This window comes from Stenella coeruleoalba (assembly GCF_951394435.1).
Source record: "Stenella coeruleoalba genome assembly, chromosome: 21".
NCBI classification, from domain to species: domain Eukaryota; kingdom Metazoa; phylum Chordata; class Mammalia; order Artiodactyla; family Delphinidae; genus Stenella; species Stenella coeruleoalba.
Genome location: NC_137167.1, coordinates 12,964,513 through 12,981,966, shown reverse-complemented (window position 1 = coordinate 12,981,966; position 17,454 = coordinate 12,964,513). Strand labels below are relative to the sequence as shown.

Sequence of the window (17,454 nt, the reverse complement as noted above, 5' to 3'; positions counted from 1 at the left end):
AAGTCTTAAGAGATCAGAAAGCCCAGGCCATTGTGAGAAAGGATGAGGAGAGACAGTGCCAAGATTACATGGACTCAACCGTTATGCTTTACTGGGATGTATCGCCCAGGGTGGCACCTTCCCCGTGAGCTCTTCCCTGACCTCGAGGCTCTCCCAGCCAGGAATCCACCTGGTGCCGCCACATCAGTCCTACGGTTGGTGGGACTCTCTTCTGATACCAGTGAGGTCCTTGTGCTCAACCCCACTTCTTGTTTGGGGTCATTCCCAGTGCAAGCTTGGGTTCTGTATCCTAAAGACTGATGAACAAATACGGTCATTTAAATGTCTTTGTCCGGTGTGAGAATCGTAGAATGAACTGGGAGAGGCTTGACAGATCAGCTGGTCTGACCCATTTTACAGATGAGGAAACAGACTGGAGAAGAGGAGAGAGCTGTCCAGAGTCGCAAGCGCTCTGCCATGAGCAGAGCCAGCTCGCCTGACTCCCAGCTCTTTCCACACCTCAGTGCTGGCTCACCAAAGACTAATTCTTTGATGGAATTTTGGAAAGGCCTTGCTCCAGTGACTCCTTGGATCTTTCTCCTGTAACTAGATGGGAAGCCTGTAAGAAGAGACTTGGAGACAGAGACGAGGGAATCAGAACTTAACCTTCACCCAGAGGGCCTGAGAGCATTTTTATTAACTGGAGGTAGAGCAGAGGGGAGACCAAAATGGAGCGTCCTCTTAGTGGCTAATTCCATTTTTGTTTCGGAAAGCGTATTATGTCTTTGAAGATCAGCTTTTAAATAATTTTGCTTTTCTTAGTGATGTTGTGCTCTGTTTTGAGACGTGGATTTTTTTTTTCTTCTAGTGTTTCTCTCCTGAGGCAAAGCCCAACACACCTGTCTTTTGTCCACTTCTCCAGCAAATTAGATTTGTCTCTGGGAATGTGTTTGTAACATATCAACCTCCTGCAGACCAGCAGAGGGAGCTCCCATGTTGAATTTGCTTGTTAGCTCTTTCTTCCCCCTTTTGCAAAAACTATTTCTTGGTAACATTTGAGATTTCAATAAAAATTTTAATTAGAGAAAAAACGATCTCAAGTAGACTGCAGCGTTTTGTTTTCATGCTGATGCGATTTTGGAGCTAAGATGTTATCTCAGATTTTGGGAGAGCTGGGCCCGTGACACTCAGTATACATTATATGCGAGAAGGACTCAGCATCCCAGGGAGACTTGGTCCAGAGCCGAGGCCTCACTGCTGCTCGTATCTTCTTGGGCTCCTGAACCCTCAAGAGCTGCATATTGGAAGATTCTCATTCTAGCATCCATGTGTCACATCTGCCAGGAGATCTCGCTTCAACGAGGGTAGAAGTGTTTTCAGTCTGTGTGATCCAGAAGGAGGACCCAGGAGAGACAGAAATTGTCATCGAAAAGGAGTTGCGTCATATTTCTACTTCTGCCCAGTTTCCATCTGTGGTCGTGTACCTCCATCTCTAAATTGAAGATGCTTATGTGACATCAAATCCCATTTTTTAAAGAATTATTGGATAACGTAATCGGACTGTAAGCTTCAGTACTGCCTTTTTACTTTTAGGGATGAAAGAACATCTATTTCTAAGAGCATCCGATTTCTAAGAAGATGGTTAACATTGTAAGAAATGATCATCCTGCTTGCTTTCACCGTCACTGGTATTTGAAGTTTATTAAATATATTATGTGAGTCACAGTGAACAGCAGAGGAAGGTTTCATTCATGACTTTTAGGAAAGTTATGCTCCGAAGAGAAGGTCCAGACAGTTCCTCTCACCTCCTAGTCACACAATCTCAGCTTTTTAAGTCTGGGTTCATTTTTGCTTTTAGTCTTGTTGCTGCTGGGATTGAGAGAAAGCCAGTAAAATGCACTGTCCTCACGACACTCTAGAAACAATACTATTTCACTTGACCAGCATCATACTGTTGGGCCTGAAACTTTTGCAGGTAAGTGGGACTGAGAGAGCAAGTCCTGACTGCCCATCTCTTCCTCAGAGGCCTCAATGGCCCTGAGGAACAGCAGACCTTCTCCCAGGGCTGCTGTGCAGCTTGTAACTGGAACGCATCACCTGCACATAAACAAAAGGTTTTGAAATCATACCACGGACTTCCCGGGGCAAGACGTGCCCTTAGGGAGGTCCCTTGTGACACACTGGAAAAAATTTAAAGGCTAAACCTAAAACAAATACCAGAATGAACCATGGGGGAGAAGACACAGGCAGATAGGGAAGCGAGATCGTGGAGGAGAGAGAAGCCTAGGATGGTGTGTGGGTGGCCTGACTGCGGGACCCCCGGCCAGGTGTTGACTGTGCAGCGTTTAAGAACTGCGTGTGTGAACTTCTCTTTAAAGCACATCTCATTAGGCATCTCCTCTGTCCCTGCGTCCCATAGCGAATACTGAGAGGAAGAAGGAGGTCCTGGCCGGCGTCAGTCTGATTTAAGTACGGAGCCAGTGAGAGGTAGCGTGTCGAGGGTGCAGGGAACAGGGCGGGCGTGAGTGCGGACTCGGTGGAGCACAGCCCCGGCGGCAGGGCGGCCGTGCTTCCCACCCAGGCGCGTGTGGGAAGGACTTTGATTTCTCAGCTTCTCCCTCCTGTTCAGAAGGCAGTAGCCGATGCTGCAGGGGCGGGCCCGTGAACAGAGCCCACGGGAGGCAGCTTGAGCCCCTCACCAGACGGCCAGCCTGTCGGAGGGCAGGGCGGGGGCAGGAGTTGCGCGCCGTGCTTGTGCGCCTCCCGCGCGGCGTCCACGCTCAACCCGGACGTCCTCATTCTGGAGGCCCGGCCTTCCCAAACGGGTATTGTGTACTGTCTTGCCTGCAGCCCGGGGCTTGCGGCCGGCACAGAGACCACGGCTTCCAAGGACCGCAGCGCTGACTTTGAGGCCGTTCAGCTCAAGGCTTTGAACTGTTTTCAGCCATAAATGAAACTGTTAATCCTCTGACATTTACTTTTCTCTCTAAACCTGCAGCTCCGTGAAGGTCAGAGGGTGGGGAGAAACCGCTGCTTGGTGTTCCGTCTCCTGCATGCACCAGCCTTGTCTAGTTCCCTGTTTTGTTTGGCTTTCTGGTCACCTAGGAGCATCTGGCCTAACTCCCATAAGAGCCTGAAGGCAGGCGGGGCAGGCACGGTGCTCCCAGCGCCAGCCTCCAGGGAGCACAGGGCCCCCCTTTCTTCTCCCAGCCCCTCCCCCCCTGCCAGGGGGGGCCTCTTCCTCTGCCTGCCCCTCGAGGCCTGGCCCCTGCTGGGGCTACCCGGTCAGGTACAGGCGCTGCCATTGACACGACCTCCCCTGAACAAGCTCCTCAACCTGAAGTGGGGCTAATCGTCCCTCGTGTTAAAGCACTTAACAGGGTGCCTGGCGCACAGGAAGGGCTTAGCAAGCGTTAGCCTTTTAAGGAGCATTTGAATCTTCAAGGAGAAGAAAGCCCAGGACTGGCTACCCACGAAGCTGTGCTAGTTCCAACACTGAGGACATCGAGCACGTCTTGACACTCATGGGGCCGCAGGGTCCTCAGGGCTGCAGCCAAATGAAAGACCAGAGGCTGGAAAGGGTGAATGAGGAATAGACGAGCAAGATGAGGCATCGAACGACAGCCACCGACGTCACCGAGCAACGGCACCTGCCCTGCGTCCAGCGGTGTGGTCTCTGCAGCTTGTGTCAGCACTGGGAGAACTTGTCCCCGGAGGAAGTCCCTACAGCCAGGCCCGGACACGCCTGTCGGAAGAAAACCTGTCCCTGACAGGAAATAGATCAAGAGTGGGAAACAGCTGGATTCCCAGAGAGACCAAGTGGTTCGTGTGTGTTGCTTCACTCAGAGCTGTTGTCCCTGAACTCTCCAGCTGCTGGTCACCCGGTCTGTTCGTCGCTGGGCTTTCTAGCTCATTCTTCCTACAGTCCTTCCGCTGGGGTTCTGCCCGGCCTCATTTCCAGGCGATGGGGTTCCATTTTGTGTCTCGGGGAGATTATTCTCGTCGTAATCCCGTGGCTGAACCAACCCCCAGGGGGGCCAACTCCTGGCCAAGCAAATTCTCTGTCCCTTTTTACCCTCTCTGTCCCATCCGTCCCTCCCCTCCCCTCCTCTTGCTGTCTGGTATTTGAAGAACTAAGGATCCTTTCAATAGAGCAGCGACACAAACCTTGACCCCGTCCTCGCTGGCCTCCCAGAAGCAGTGCAGAACCATTCTTCCAGAGTTGTGGGGTCTAGTTGTTCCTTTGGCCGGAGCTGCTGCTACGCCGCTGAGGCCCAGCCTTCCCCATACTGGGCGGCTTTCCTGACTGGGGGGGCGGCAGCAGCATTGCCTTCGTTTGGTGCGCTGTGTTTTCCAGGTTTCTTCAGCGTGTTCCGTTTGCTCCTGTAAAGCTACGCTCCCTAGATGCTGTGTGTTCTCCCCGACCTCACGAGCAGGGAGAGCCCGTCCCCGAGTCTCAGTGAGTCTCCCCTGTAAGTGCTGTCTGTGAGCCTGCCTCCCCTTCGGGATTCCTCACTGCTGAGCCGTCCGCCCAGACAGCGGGATGTGCCGAGGGCCTGGCATGTAATTAATAGGGGCCTCAGTGTTTAAAATCCAGCAGGTCGAATTTTAATGACAATTTCCATCCGTTCTGCTAACTTTGGGATTTTAAGCAAGCTTGTTTGTTTGTTTGTAACCTCCCTGAGCCTCAGTTTCCTCATCTATAAGTAGGAAGAATGAACACTTGTTCTCTAGAGTTATTTTGAGGGAAAGAGTAAAGCGCTTGGCATAGAGTAATTACTGTTAAAGTAGCTCTTTCATTTCTTTTTCTTTCTTTTTTTGGGGGGGTGGGGGTCAGAACTTCAGGCGTGACCCGGAGGCTCCAGAGCACCTCTGTAGCTTAAGAAGCAGGTAGGCTGCAGGGATTCAGGACTGGTACCCCGCCAGCAGAAACCTAAGGGTCCAGGCTTCACTCTTCGGTAAAGAAGAAAAGCAGCTGGGGCCGGGCCAGGAGGGCAGCCTGTCGCTGTGGTGTGAGCGGAGGGGAGGCTCAGGTGGGGTCAGCTGGCCGTCCACCCGGGTGTTTGGCCTCCTTGGTGGGAATAGTCACCCAGATACCATCTGAAAGCACGTGAATTCTAACTGCTTCGGAAACAAAACCCAGGCTACAGAGAAACTTTGGAAATGTAAAATGTAGCCTCCGTAAAAAGAAAGTGAACTCCGTGAAGAAAACCAATTGTGACAGGGGTAAAAAGGAAAATCAGCTCCAAATGGGATCATGTTTTATTCAAGATTTGTGCTGCCAGCGGGCAAGGCCAGAACTTGGATGGCAAAGTGGGACAACCCAACCTCAAGACTCATCCACTCTGCCACGAAGTGCTTCTCGCTTCACCGAGCTCGGCTCCTGGAGCTCTCTAATGGCCCTTGAGAGCAAACAGAGTTAAAAATCAACAGTCTGACAAAATTAAAAATAGATGACAAGCAACCACTGTGGACTTGATCTGACACAGGGTGTTACATGCTTGGGTGCCCTCGACCCGAGTGGCGTCTTGAGTGAATTTCTGGGATGTCTGAGCGCATTTCACCTGCCTGTTTGGAAGCAAGAGCCTGGTTTGTGCTTGGGACAGATGGGGAAAGAGTCTGAAAGCCCAAGAGAGAAAATTAACCCTGAAGGCTTATGTTTAATTAAGCCCAGCCTTGATTGCTCTTAGCGGGAGGTACTCACAGGCCTAGGACCTTGCCTTTGAGGTCTAGACCTTGTCGCTGCCTGGGCTCAGACCTCAGCACCGTCCCACCATTCAGACTGGGAGATCAGGCGGGGTCACGGGGTTGGGCTGGGGCGTGGCCTTCTCCCCGGCTCTCCGGGTGGGTCAGATGGCAAACTTAAACCTTTGAACCCGGTTCCTGTAAACCTTGACATTTTGTCTAGGTGTTGGCGACTTGTTTAATTGCCCTAGGCAAGGAGTATTAGGGGCTAAACAAGTAGCGTAAAGAATGCTGATGGCATTTCGTGTCCTCCTTGTCTTAAGAAAGAGCGTGAGGGGGCAGAGGGGACCGGTGGGTGCGGATGTCCCTTTAGAGGGCGATCTTCACGGGCCTCATTTCATGAAGCAGAGGAATTCCTGGAACGTGTTCTTCCAGCTTGGGTGGGTGAATGCTTTATTAGAAATGGAGGATTGCTACTTGAAAGAACCCTATAATTGGTCCCATAAAGAGGGTCATCTCTTTTGTATTGCAATTACCACTCCAGTCTATGTGGCGAGTTTGGAGTTTCTTGGACCAGAGTGTGCTTCTGCCTTGGCAGCCTCTCCTCAGCCTGGCAGCCTGCAACGAAGTTTGCCGTGGGCCCTGACATGCTTTATTTGGTGATGCTGCGTAAGAGCGGATCCTTAGAGCTGGGAGTCAGTGGGGCAGAGTTGCTTATAATTAAACTGTGTGAGTGGCTGGCGGCCAATGGCTCAATGCTGGGAAGGCCCTGGCAGGGTATTCAGGGCTCCTTCTTGGGGACAGTGGTGGAAACCTGCCTAAGAATATCCATGCCTTAAAAAGGAGAGGAAGCTTCGTTCTGACTGTGGTGCTGGGAAATCTGCATTCAGGTACAGCACCTGCCTTAGGAAAGGTAAGAAGATCTTCACTGCTCCCGATAGATTAGACATCCAGGGTACCAGCTGGTCTGGTGATCGTCTTCCAGCCCTGATTAGTTTTGTTAAGAGCTGGGAACTCGGGTGCTGTGTCAGCGTGCCTCAGCCTCCTGGATCCACCATATGTCACCACTGGAAGGGGCCTTCCAGGCCAGCGTTTCTCAGCACTTCTATGTAATTCAAAAGATTCCGTGATCAGATAAACTTGAGAAACCCAGGATGAAATCAGGTCAAACAGGTTTGTTTAAACTTCTGAGAGCCTTTGATGTGCTAACGTGTATCTAGAATCTGCTGAGACTGTGCATTTTTCTCTCAAATGTACTTGACTGCAGAGCATCTCACTTCTTCTGGACACACTTTTGGAAACCTGTTCAAGCACAGTGTCTCTCAAACTGGAGCATACATATGCGTCATCATCTCCTGGAGGACTTGTTAAATGCAGGTGCTTGGGCCCTACCCCTGCCGTTTCTGCATCTCTGATATATGTCCCAGGTGATGCTGGGGGTCAAGGGACCACACTCTTGAGAACCACTGGTCTAGACTTGTCCCTTTATTCCACAGAGAAGAACATTGCTAAACCAAGGGGTATCTGTTAATGGTAGTTGCCGTGAGTTGAGCCAGCTGCCTGGTAAGCACCTCTCATGACTGTTTCCAAAGGCATGTGGGACGATGGGAGTCATCACTACTCGGGGATAGTACAGTGCAGAGGATGACCCTTTCGGTACTTTACACTGTGCTCCCCACAAACCACTGTACGGGGGCCAGTGCCTCAGGCAGGGCTCCCACCCTGGAGCCCAGTCAGGGTTTCCTGTCCTTGGCAACACTACTGGGGACATGAAGTTTATGTATTTTAATCCTCTGGGCCTTAGTTTCCTCATCTACAAATGGAAGAGGATGGAAATGATCTCTGGGTTCCTTCTCCTCTCTCTAGCACTCCACTTTATCTTTGCTCTGAGTCATTTCTTTTTCTGGCGGCCCTCCTGTCTGTCACCAGTCTATCCCCAGTCACAGGAGCTGGTACGAGGCTGAGGTGATGGAGACTTCAGTGTTACCCTTGCAGGGCCACTGCATTTGAGAGCAGCGTTCCTGCAGAAGTGTCATGGTGGCATCCCAGTGTGGGCCCTGGATGGTGAATCGTGACAGTAATAACTGTCGGCGTTATGAAGCTCTGGGGGAAGGGTCCCAGCGTCTTCTGTGTTGCTTATTCATTTATATGTCACAGTTTCTGTGATGTGCTTCGCAGTCTCTGGCACAGAGTAAAGATCAGTGTTAGCTTGGATCGTAGGAATGATGTTAGAGGCTCCTGCAGGGATTTCTGAGGCCCCTGGAATTGCATACAAGGTTGTGAGCGTGCAGCTGTGTATGTGTGATTGAGCACACGTGCATTTTTCTGCAGACAGGACCGTTGCCTTACGAGGGTGGTCAGCTGCGTAGACTGCATCCCTGCTGGATTGTCCCTGGAGCTGGAGTCGGGGAATCATGGGTCTCCCCGGTGTTTGTGACGCATCTAAGTAGCCCCTAGGCACTGGGCAGGAGTGGCCGCGAGTGACCCGGGGCCAAAAACCACAGCAGAAGAGCAGCCTGAGTGGGTGTTAAGGAAGAACCGTGTTTTCCCAGACAGCGGTAATTAGCACAGAGCAGCTTGTTCCTCGGGGCTGGCTGCCTGAGCTCGGGTTTTGCCCAGTGAGCTCTGCTGCTCTGTGCTCTGCGGGCCCAGGGACAGTGCTGATGAGAAGTGCGGGCTCGGCCACCTGCCTTCTGAGGAAGTGGCCTCACAGAGCCGACGCAGGCAGGCGCGGTGGTGTCCAGCCGTGGGGCACGAGAGGGATGGATCTCGGGGCCCGTCTGCTGCGTGGCCGCCACACCCTCCCTGAGCATCAGCCAGTGGGCCGACTTCACCTCTGCTCGGCCGAGCGCATCTTACCCTGGAGCCCGGGGCTCAGCTTCCGCCGGCCCGCGCGTCGCCCGCGGCCGGCCGGGGAGAGTGCGAGGCCGTGTGTGCGTGGAGAGGCTCGAGCGGGCGTGCAGGGCGGGAGGGGCTTCACCTGCATCGAAGCGAGGCTCCTGCCAGCCACTCTGCGGCTCTCCCCTCCTCGGGCAGCCCCTGTCCCGTGCCTCCTCCGTTGACCACCAACGCGTCTTGGCCTCCTTGGGCTCAGCGCTCCCGCCCCGCACCCGGCAGCACCCGGGCAGCACCAGCCGTCACCACCGCGCTCCCCCGACCCCGGTGCGCACGGCCCCGCCCCCTCCAGTGTGCGCTTAGGTTCCACGTCCCCACCCCATCCTTTACCACCTGTCTCGGGAAGGCAGCTCCACCTCTGCCCTTTGCTTAGTGAGCAAGTGGATTCAGATGCCCAAAGCCGTAAGCCATGGGTAGGTATGAGTTTTTTCTTTGAGTCTCTTCCTCCCCTCCCTCCCTTCTGCCCTCTGCCCCTCCTCCCCTGTACTCTACCCTCCCTCTCCCTTCCCGGCCTCCTGCCTCCACACGTCCCCTCTTTCTTTCTCTCCCTTTGCCCTGCCTACCCCCCTAAGTTCCCCCCGTGACATGTATTTAGCCTACCTGCATGCAGTGTTTTTGGTCCCCGTCCCCTTAATTGCTATGAGTGTTGAAAGGACTCTGGCTCTGTCTTAAATGAGCTTCAGTACCAGCTGGTGGCTCCGAAGGAATACAGCTCTGCCCTCTGCCAACGCGGGGGACCACTTTGGCTGGTAAACTGATTTCCAGTCATATCTGACGTGCTGCTCCGGCGGGTCTCTAAGGCACAGCCGGCCCAGCGGTTTCCCCGAAATGGAGTCCTGGTGTAGGCAGAAGCTGCACCCTGGTCCTATGAAGCCTCCTGAGTAAGTGAGGCCAGACACCTCTCCTCCCAGCTGGGACAGAGTGCCCCAGTGTGGCCCCTCACCCTGCAGTGACAGCCAGAGGGAAGTAGCCGCTCTGTGAAGGAGGCCCGTGGGGTCAAAGGGAACTCCGCACACTTGTGCGTGTGGACCAGGGGGAGAGGCCAGGGGTGCTACGTGGGCTCTCCCGGGCCCATTCCTAGACAGCCCAGGTTTTGGAATCAAGTTAGAGCTGGTGGAGCCTGAGCCCTGGATTCTGACCCAGCCCCGAGCCCACTGGGCTCTGTGACCATGGTGGACATCATTCAGAAAACCCAGCCCTCAGCTGATTTCCCCACCTGTACAAGTCAGGTAAGATGAGGCGGAAGGTCTCCATCAATGCCTTAGGCCCCCTGCACCTCTGTGTCAGCCAGACTGCTGCTTCATCTGTTTATGCTTTGGAGATGTGAATAAGATGCCACATGAAAAAGGGGTTCTGCTGCAGATTTTATTTCATTAAACTACGGAAGTTGATTTGCCAGGGTAAAATTCCTCCCAGCATCACATTCCACTCTAGAAACGTTCTCACGTGAACCGGTTTGGGCCAGACCCAAGTAAAGAGCAGTCTTCCTCCTGCCATGCTTGGGAGTATGCCACCTCCCTGTGCTGGCAGCCTCCCCCTTCACTGTAATCTGCTCTCCCGCCACCACGCCCAGCGCTGCTTCCTGTGTTGCTCACAGGCCGGTGGGGAGGTCGTCCCTCTTCGGTGTAAACAGACGCAGCGGTAAACGGGCATCTCTCGCCTCTGTCCAAAGGCTTAGGGTCAAAACTGACGGTGCCAATAGATGGACATCTGTCAAAGCCATAGTGCACTCGCCCTTTTGTTTGTTTTTTCACATTCTCCTCATTACAGGATGGGAACATCCTGCCAGTGCACAGAGCATCGCCATCCATTTGTGTTTGGGGCTGGCCTTTCATTTTGGAAACCTAATGGGGGAGGTGGGGCTCAGCAGAGTGAGCAGACAGACACCCCGCAGGGCCAAGAGGCCAGGACCCTTTCTAAAAGAATAGGAGCAGAATCTCAAAAGGCTTCCTGGCCAGACCACTGGCGTGGATGGTGGATGGTGTCGGGAAGCATCTCCCTTCCTTATCAAAGCTGATATGTATTGCCACAGGCTACTCAGAAAGCCATTAGGCAGCCTGGCCCCCAGCCCAGGTGCTGCCGAGTGAGCATGGAAAAGGGGGCTCGCTGGGCCAGAGTTCAGCCCAGCAGTGGCTGTTAGCGGAGAAGGAAGCTGGGAGCGGGGCAGCTGCTGGACCCCGGCTGCTCCGTGAGAGCTTGGTCCTGTGGAGGATTCCTCAGGATGCGGCTCCAATGCTTTCCAGCCCCTGGGGGGAGAGTTGCCCGGGGGCAAGGATGAGTGGGCGCTGCCTGGGGACAGGAAAGGGGGCAGCAGCCCAGCAGGACGCCCTGTGAGGAGTGTGGATGTACGGGCGGGCAGGGGGAGCCCTGGTTCACACCTTCTCCCCTTGTGTCTTTCCAGATGCGCTGGCTCCCTCCCTCCGAGGCTACTTCTCAGGGCTGGAAGTCCCGTCAGTTCTGCTGAATCCCATGTAAGTACTTGGTTTCAATGAGAACTGTGTCCAGTGCCTGGATGAGCCCAGGCCAGAGCAGACGTTTGATAACTGGGTGGCTGTCATCCTGCCTCAGCGCCTACTCCTGGGCTTGTCCGTGCTCGTTAACAGTCACCCGGCAAACTCCTTGTGGCCCAGAGAGTTCCGGGGTTTACTTTGCACAGGCAAGTTGCCCTGTTGACCTGAAGTCTCAGTTAGTGGCTCATGTCACCTTCGTTTCAATTACCAGGGGAACCGCTGAGTGCAGATTTCAGTTACTGAAGTTCTTAGCACCGTAAAAGGTCAGCGCTTCCAGGGGGCTCCGGTCCTAGGTCAGAAGGAAGGGCCTCACCAAACAGAAGGATTAGTGTTGGGTGTCAGAGTACCAGAAATCCCACACAGGAGCGTCGGAGGGGCCAGTCAACCCACACCCCGACCAGTGAGGATTCTTTCTCTGGCCCTGGCAATAAGTAAGTCAAAGGATGACACTTTTGTGCTTTAAGACATCAACTTCAATAAGTTAGGATTGTACCTTTTCTTCCCCTGAGCTGACATATTTCTGAGTGTGGTCAAAGAGCACTTGGCCTCGGGTGTAACCGTGGACAGAGACTTACACGCTTCTAAGGTCAGAGTTAAAAAGATTTTTTACCAAACGATTCTCAGAGCCTTTATAACAATATGAGCATCGTGAATCTTGAAGATTAGGAAACTCTAGGATGCAGTGTTTCTCAAACTTATTTGAGACCAGGAAACCCTTTTCTCACACCGTCTTAGGAGACTAATGTACCATGCCCTCACCTCTTATCCAGAACCTACACCAGGGGCACCCATACGTATAACCCTTGGACCAGGAGTCACCTCTTGACACTTGTCACTAATATGTGATTATAGGAGGAACACCAGGATTCTTTCCTTAAAGCGACTTGTATTTGTCCCTTATTCTGAAATTGTTCTTCTGTGTGTGTTAAAGTACCCTTTTAAAATGAAATGGTAATGTTAGTGACAGTGTGTTTCCAACGTCCTTTCTTAGAAAGGTGAAGTCAGCCGTCCATGCTAGACACCTAAAATGTTCTTTACAATGTTTTACTATTGTGTGAAATCTTAGTTTGCTATTTAAGGGTGACTTTTTTCTCCCTGAAAATATAAATTTTAAGCTTTTGAGGTATATTCTGGAGTCCCTTTAAGTCCAGAATTTCCTGAATCCATGCTTCATATCCATGTGCCCATAATTAATTTTTAAATTTAATTTATATATCCCCGGCCATTGTTTCTCTGTTCCGAAAAGCCTTAGGCATTTGTTGTGTGGGAACCTTCTCCGTTACTGGATGACACTGGTCTAGCGCTGTCGTGTTATACAGCTCCAGAAGGCACTGTTCCCAGGTACCTCTCTGTGACAGTGTTTGTCTCTTAATTTTCGGAGGCTGGTAGGTATTCACCTAGAGGCGTCTAGGATAAGAAAACCAGAAATTCTGAAGCTCATGAGAGAGTTCATGGGGTGAAATGTAGATCTGGCAGTTTTTGCAGAAGCTGATAGTTGAGGAAATGAATGCAATCGGAGGTGAGGTCGGTGGGACAGAACCTGGAGGCTCTCCTGGATGCAAGGGGTCAGCTTGCTGAGAGTGAAGAGTGACCAGGGACAGGGGCGGCACGGCGCCCGGGGAGGGCAGTGTTGAGCTGCCTGGTCTGCAGCGTCAAATGCTGTAGGAAAGCTGCGTAAGATTTTGGCAGTTCCAGTTGGCAAAAGATGGTGGTGGCATAGGGCCCAAGGAGAGAGAAGGCAGGATTGGTAAGCAGTCGAAGAGATCTAGCTCCCTTCCCCAGAGATCTAGAGGCGGCGTGGCTACCAGAGAAGGGCCAGCAGTTGCTCCCCACTGCCCTGGAAGTATGGCTTCTGAAACACTGTAGGATCTGCATAAAGATGTAATGTCTCCGGCGGGTGCATCATTGTTCTGAGATAAACTTGGGCCATGGGCCAGGCTCCTTCCTTGGGGTCTGAAGGGAGTGGGGGAGAGGAAGTAGTTTGGGAGGAGGATAGATCACTGAACTCATTGCACTGCACTTGGGGTTGGGACTCCCATCCTGCCTGAAGTTAGACCAGCTCAGTATGGCTCCATTACCCAGGCTCCTTCTCGTCTCTTGGATCAAGTCCTTTCCAAGACAGCTAATAATCCAGGCTGTGTAATCTTAAGGAGACGTAAGTGAGAACTGAAAACAGTGGTGCTGATGAAATAACCAACATTTTAGAGCAAGATGAGTCTTCAGAAGAGGGCAAGTGAAGGGTAGGTGCCACCAGTGGAACCACTGGCCCACATGGCCTTCCTGTACTCACTGGAAGGGGCTTTCTTCCCCCCCGGAAAGACAGCACCGGAATGGGGGCAGGAGTGACATCTGGTATCAGACATAAGGACCTGTACGCAGACCGGCGTCACTTCTGATGTGTGGAACGTCAGGGCTGCCTCCTCCTGGACCCTGAACATTCCAGGCCTGTTCTCCCGGAGGTCCTTCAGGGATTTTTAATTGACCCAGTCTGAGCGCTTATTTCTAAAGGGAAATCAGTGACTAGACTAGAAAAGTAAACAAGCTCTTTATTCTTTAAACGTGTGTTATTTATCTACTATATGGTAGATATAAAAATGTGTGAGGGCTTCCCTGGTGGCGCAGTGGTTGAGAGTCCGCCTGCCGATGAGGGGACACGGGTTTGTGCTCCGGTCCAGGAAGATCCCACATGCCGCGGAGCGGCTGGGCCCGTGAGCCATGGCCGCTGAGCCTGCGTGTCCGGAGCCTGTGCTCCGCAATGGGAGAGGCCCGCATACCGCAAAAAAAAAAAAAAATGTGTGAAACTAGGCCTGTGCCCCTGAAGAGCTTCAGTTCTAAGGGGCAAGAGCCAATGGACACACGTTTTAAAGAGAAAGGAGAATTATTGCCCAGGATGCTCCAAAGAGAGGAGCGCTCCAAAGGAGGTGGGTGTGCGTGCGGACCGCCATCAGCGGCGTAAGTAAGGCCATCAGAATGGTGGTCGTCAGAGGGGTGGGTGTTATGTTTTAATTTGTTCAACATCTTGCTTGACAGACGGTGTTCAGTCTGGTTACAGCGTGTGCACATCCCTACAGAGTTTTGCTAATGGGTCAGCCATGTGGCCGAGAACCCCAGGAAACACAGTAACGATTGGCAGTGATCAATTTCCCAGATGGGTTGAGGATAGAAAAGCATGAGCAGCTCTGTAGTCACTCCTTACAAGGAATAAGGGTTACGCAGTCCTCCTGGTTGGGTATCCAAATGTAGTTAAATAAATCAGAAAAAAGAGGGGAGAAAGAATTAGAGTTGGAGTGGACGTGGGAGGGTGTTCTTAAAGAACTCATGAAATTTCCCTGGCCGGGGACCGAGACCACAGCATAGAAATTATAAGCATGTGTAGTCACGGCCTCACCGAACTAAAGGGAGAACATGGCAAGGGATAAGAATTTGAACCTGTTTGTTCCTTTTGTTTAGTTTTGGGGAGGAATGGCCTAGTCTGTCTTTGGCTGTGAGCACAAGCGCCTTGGGGATGCAGCCACGATCCGGAGAGCCCCAGCTGCTGGATGTCCAGGCAGCAGCACTTAGAGCTTAGCAGGGTGGGAAGGGCAGAGTCTTCATGGAAGCCCAGACAGCTGCTGTGGCTTCAGGCACTCACCCCCTGCCTTCTGCCTAGAAGAGGCCCCAGGGTCCTTCCCTTGTCTTCTGTGAACCAAGGTCTTTCAGTCACACGTAAGGCCATTGACACAATACATATTCAGTGACCATCTGCGGGATATAAGGTACTGTTCTGGGCGTTGCAGATACTACAGTGGACAGAAGCAGACAAAACCCTTGACTTGGTGGAGGTGACATTCTGTAACAGGGAGAAGAGTAATAAAATACTAAAGTAAACAGTAGGTCGGGTGGTGAGAAGGGCTAATGGAAAAATGCCAATCAAGGAAAGACGGCGACTGTGAGGGGTCAGCAGGTGCTTCCCTGCACACGGGAGCAGAGATGAAAGCTCTCCCAGATTTATATGGGGTTCTTTTTTCAGAACAGACCTCACTTTACTCAAGCTTAGAGGGCAGTTTAACTTCTCTGTTCCTCTTCTCCCCTCCCTTTTGCTTCATCCAAGTGAACAGGCTTGGGCTGGGTGGGGCTTGAAGGCAGCGCTGGCAGAAGGTGCCCGGCGGCCCGAGTGGATGAGCCCTTCCCTGAGAGGGGTCTCCACGTGCCCTGGTTCTGATTCCCTCACCCTGAGCCCCGGGGTCTGTTTTGCTTCCTGTGTGAGTCAGAAAGTAGGGACAGGCCTGAGAACCTGCCTCCTGCCAGGTACTGGGGTGGTGGCGTCCCTTCTGGCTTTCTGCTAACCACCTCCTAGCACCTGCCGAGCCATGTGCCAACCAGGACTCTTGTGACAGCCAGCGCAGTCAGCTGTGGCTCCCCCTTCACCCGTGGTCTATTCTGTGAGTCTGGCTGGGACACGGAGGCCCCCGAGCACGTGCACCAGGGAGCTGCCTGCCCGGCCCCTGGAGGAAGGTCACAGATCGCGGCCGCATGTTAAGATCAGGACACTGAGCCTCGGCGTTTCCGCAGTCGCAGGGCAAGGCCACCTGCAGGAGCCGACCGTCCACTGCCATCAGCTCTCTGAGTGGCTGAGAGCTTCAGAAAGCCGGCGTGCTCTACATAGAGGTGAACGCGTTGGGACTCCCCTCTGGTGTTTTGTGTTCTTTGGGGAGTCCGCTCCCGGGGTCTCTGCAAAGCAGACTCTGGCCCACGTGTTCTCTCTGCCCACCCGCTGAGCCCGGTGTGCGGACAAGTGTTGTTGATACAGTAACTGCAAAGAGCGGCTTGCTGATAAAACCCTGGTCTCCCAGAACCCGGGCCCAGAAGCCAGGGTCCCAGGACTCCTAAACCACCAGTCCTCAGTCCTCCCAACTAGCTTCAGCCCAGAGGCTGAGAGGAATCTGGTCATCAGTGTGATTTCCAAAACGACAGCCATCCTAAAAAGGCAGCCTTGGTCTGGCCGCCCCAGGAGGCACCCTGGGTCTGCAGGCACACCCTCCCTCCCTCCTTGCCTGTGCCCGGCAAGTGTGGACACGGCCGGGGAAACTTGGGTCAGATGATAGGTTTTGTTTCCAGGGGTGAACATTTATTTTTCTGTCCTCAACCCAACTTCTACCAGGAGACTAGAATCACATCTACTCATCTTTCAATGTTTTTATAGTGAAATTCTGGGGAAAACTTTTTTTTTTTTCCTGACTCTGAGAAGAGAGATGCCCTGGGAAGGCGATCTTTCCTTCAGCCTGCCGCATCACCCCAGAGGCCGTCTGAGCGCAGGGCATGGTCTCCCTGCAGCATCCCGGGGCAGCTTTCCACAGCACATCGTGCGCTCCTGTCCACAAAGCCCTGTGCGCCAGAAGCAGGTTCTCTGTCCTGGGAAGGAGAGCAGCGCTGAAGACTTGAGGAACGTTAGCGGGGAATCGGGCACCGGTGTCCACGTGCTGGGCGAAGGCCTTCCTTCCTCAGCACCAGGAATTCTTGATGAAACCAGCCAGCGCAGAGGCAGCCATGCCTGCAGGAAGAATATTAAAAATGTGTTCCTCGCTAAGTGTCTGCCTCTTCCTGTCTCAGAATTCTCAGACACTGGGAATAGCAGGGTATGTTCCCAAGTGTTAGCTTTTGGGTTTTGTTTCCTAGTAGGTGCCCGGAGCAAAGTCGAGTTCATTGGTGCACGTGACAGCACAGGGTTCTCCTGGAGGGTTGCTTCTGGGGCCTTGGGCTGACCAGAGTTGTCCCTGGGGTCTGGGGCGGCCCCTGGAGTTGGTTAGGTTTCGGGCTGCTCTCGGGGGCCCTCAGATCCCGTGCCTTTCCTCTGTCTAGTCCTGGGGGACGTGTGTGCGGAGGCCCTGCCTGTCTGCCCCCAGGGGGCTTATGCCCTGGTGCTCCTAAAGGGGCACGCTTTTCTCCAGGTGCCCTCCCCACTGGGCTTGCTGCAGGGAGTCCCTGGGAGCCACCCTCTGCTGCCGGGCACCCCGGCCCCCGAGAGCCGCCTCCCGCTGGCTGCACCACGTCCCAGTGAGAGCTCTTCGTGGCACTCCCAGTTGGAGCTTGTCCTCAAGCTCAGCAAGTGGAGGCCTTTGGTGCTGGTGCCTTTGCCTGGCAGCTCTTTACCCTCGGAACAGGCCCGGGGAAGCCGGCAGCCGGGGTTGCTGTCACCGCGGGTGTTAACGGCTCATCTCTTTCTCCACCCCAGGTTCCAGGTGTGTGATGGTGGCTGCAATCTGTCTTGTGGGTATTAACGCAATCTTCAAGTGGCTCCTGTTCTCGAGCTGTTCTACAAAACTGGAGCGCGCTGGTGAGTTCCAAACTCAGAGACTGAACGGTTCCTCCCAAGAAGCAGCGTGTCCCGGGCAGGGCACGACCGCGT

General features: G+C 53.3%; 1 protein-coding gene across 4 annotated transcripts in view; it reads left to right on the top strand.

Annotated features, from left to right (window-relative positions):
* The window catches only part of RBPMS (RNA binding protein, mRNA processing factor), a 187,341-nt gene that overhangs the window by 162,341 nt on the left and 7,546 nt on the right, over positions 1-17,454 (top strand). For 2 of the 4 annotated variants that reach the window (XM_079909028.1, XM_079909027.1), the window contains one exon: positions 848-1,073. In XM_079909028.1, the coding sequence (XP_079765154.1) occupies positions 848-979 (132 nt within the window). In that variant the 3' untranslated portion in view covers positions 980-1,073. Of the gene's footprint in view, positions 1-847; positions 1,074-8,901; positions 8,973-10,960; positions 11,031-17,280; positions 17,383-17,454 lie in introns of those variants that run through there. The other 2 variants (XM_079909030.1, XM_079909029.1) reach the window with 2 other exon arrangements.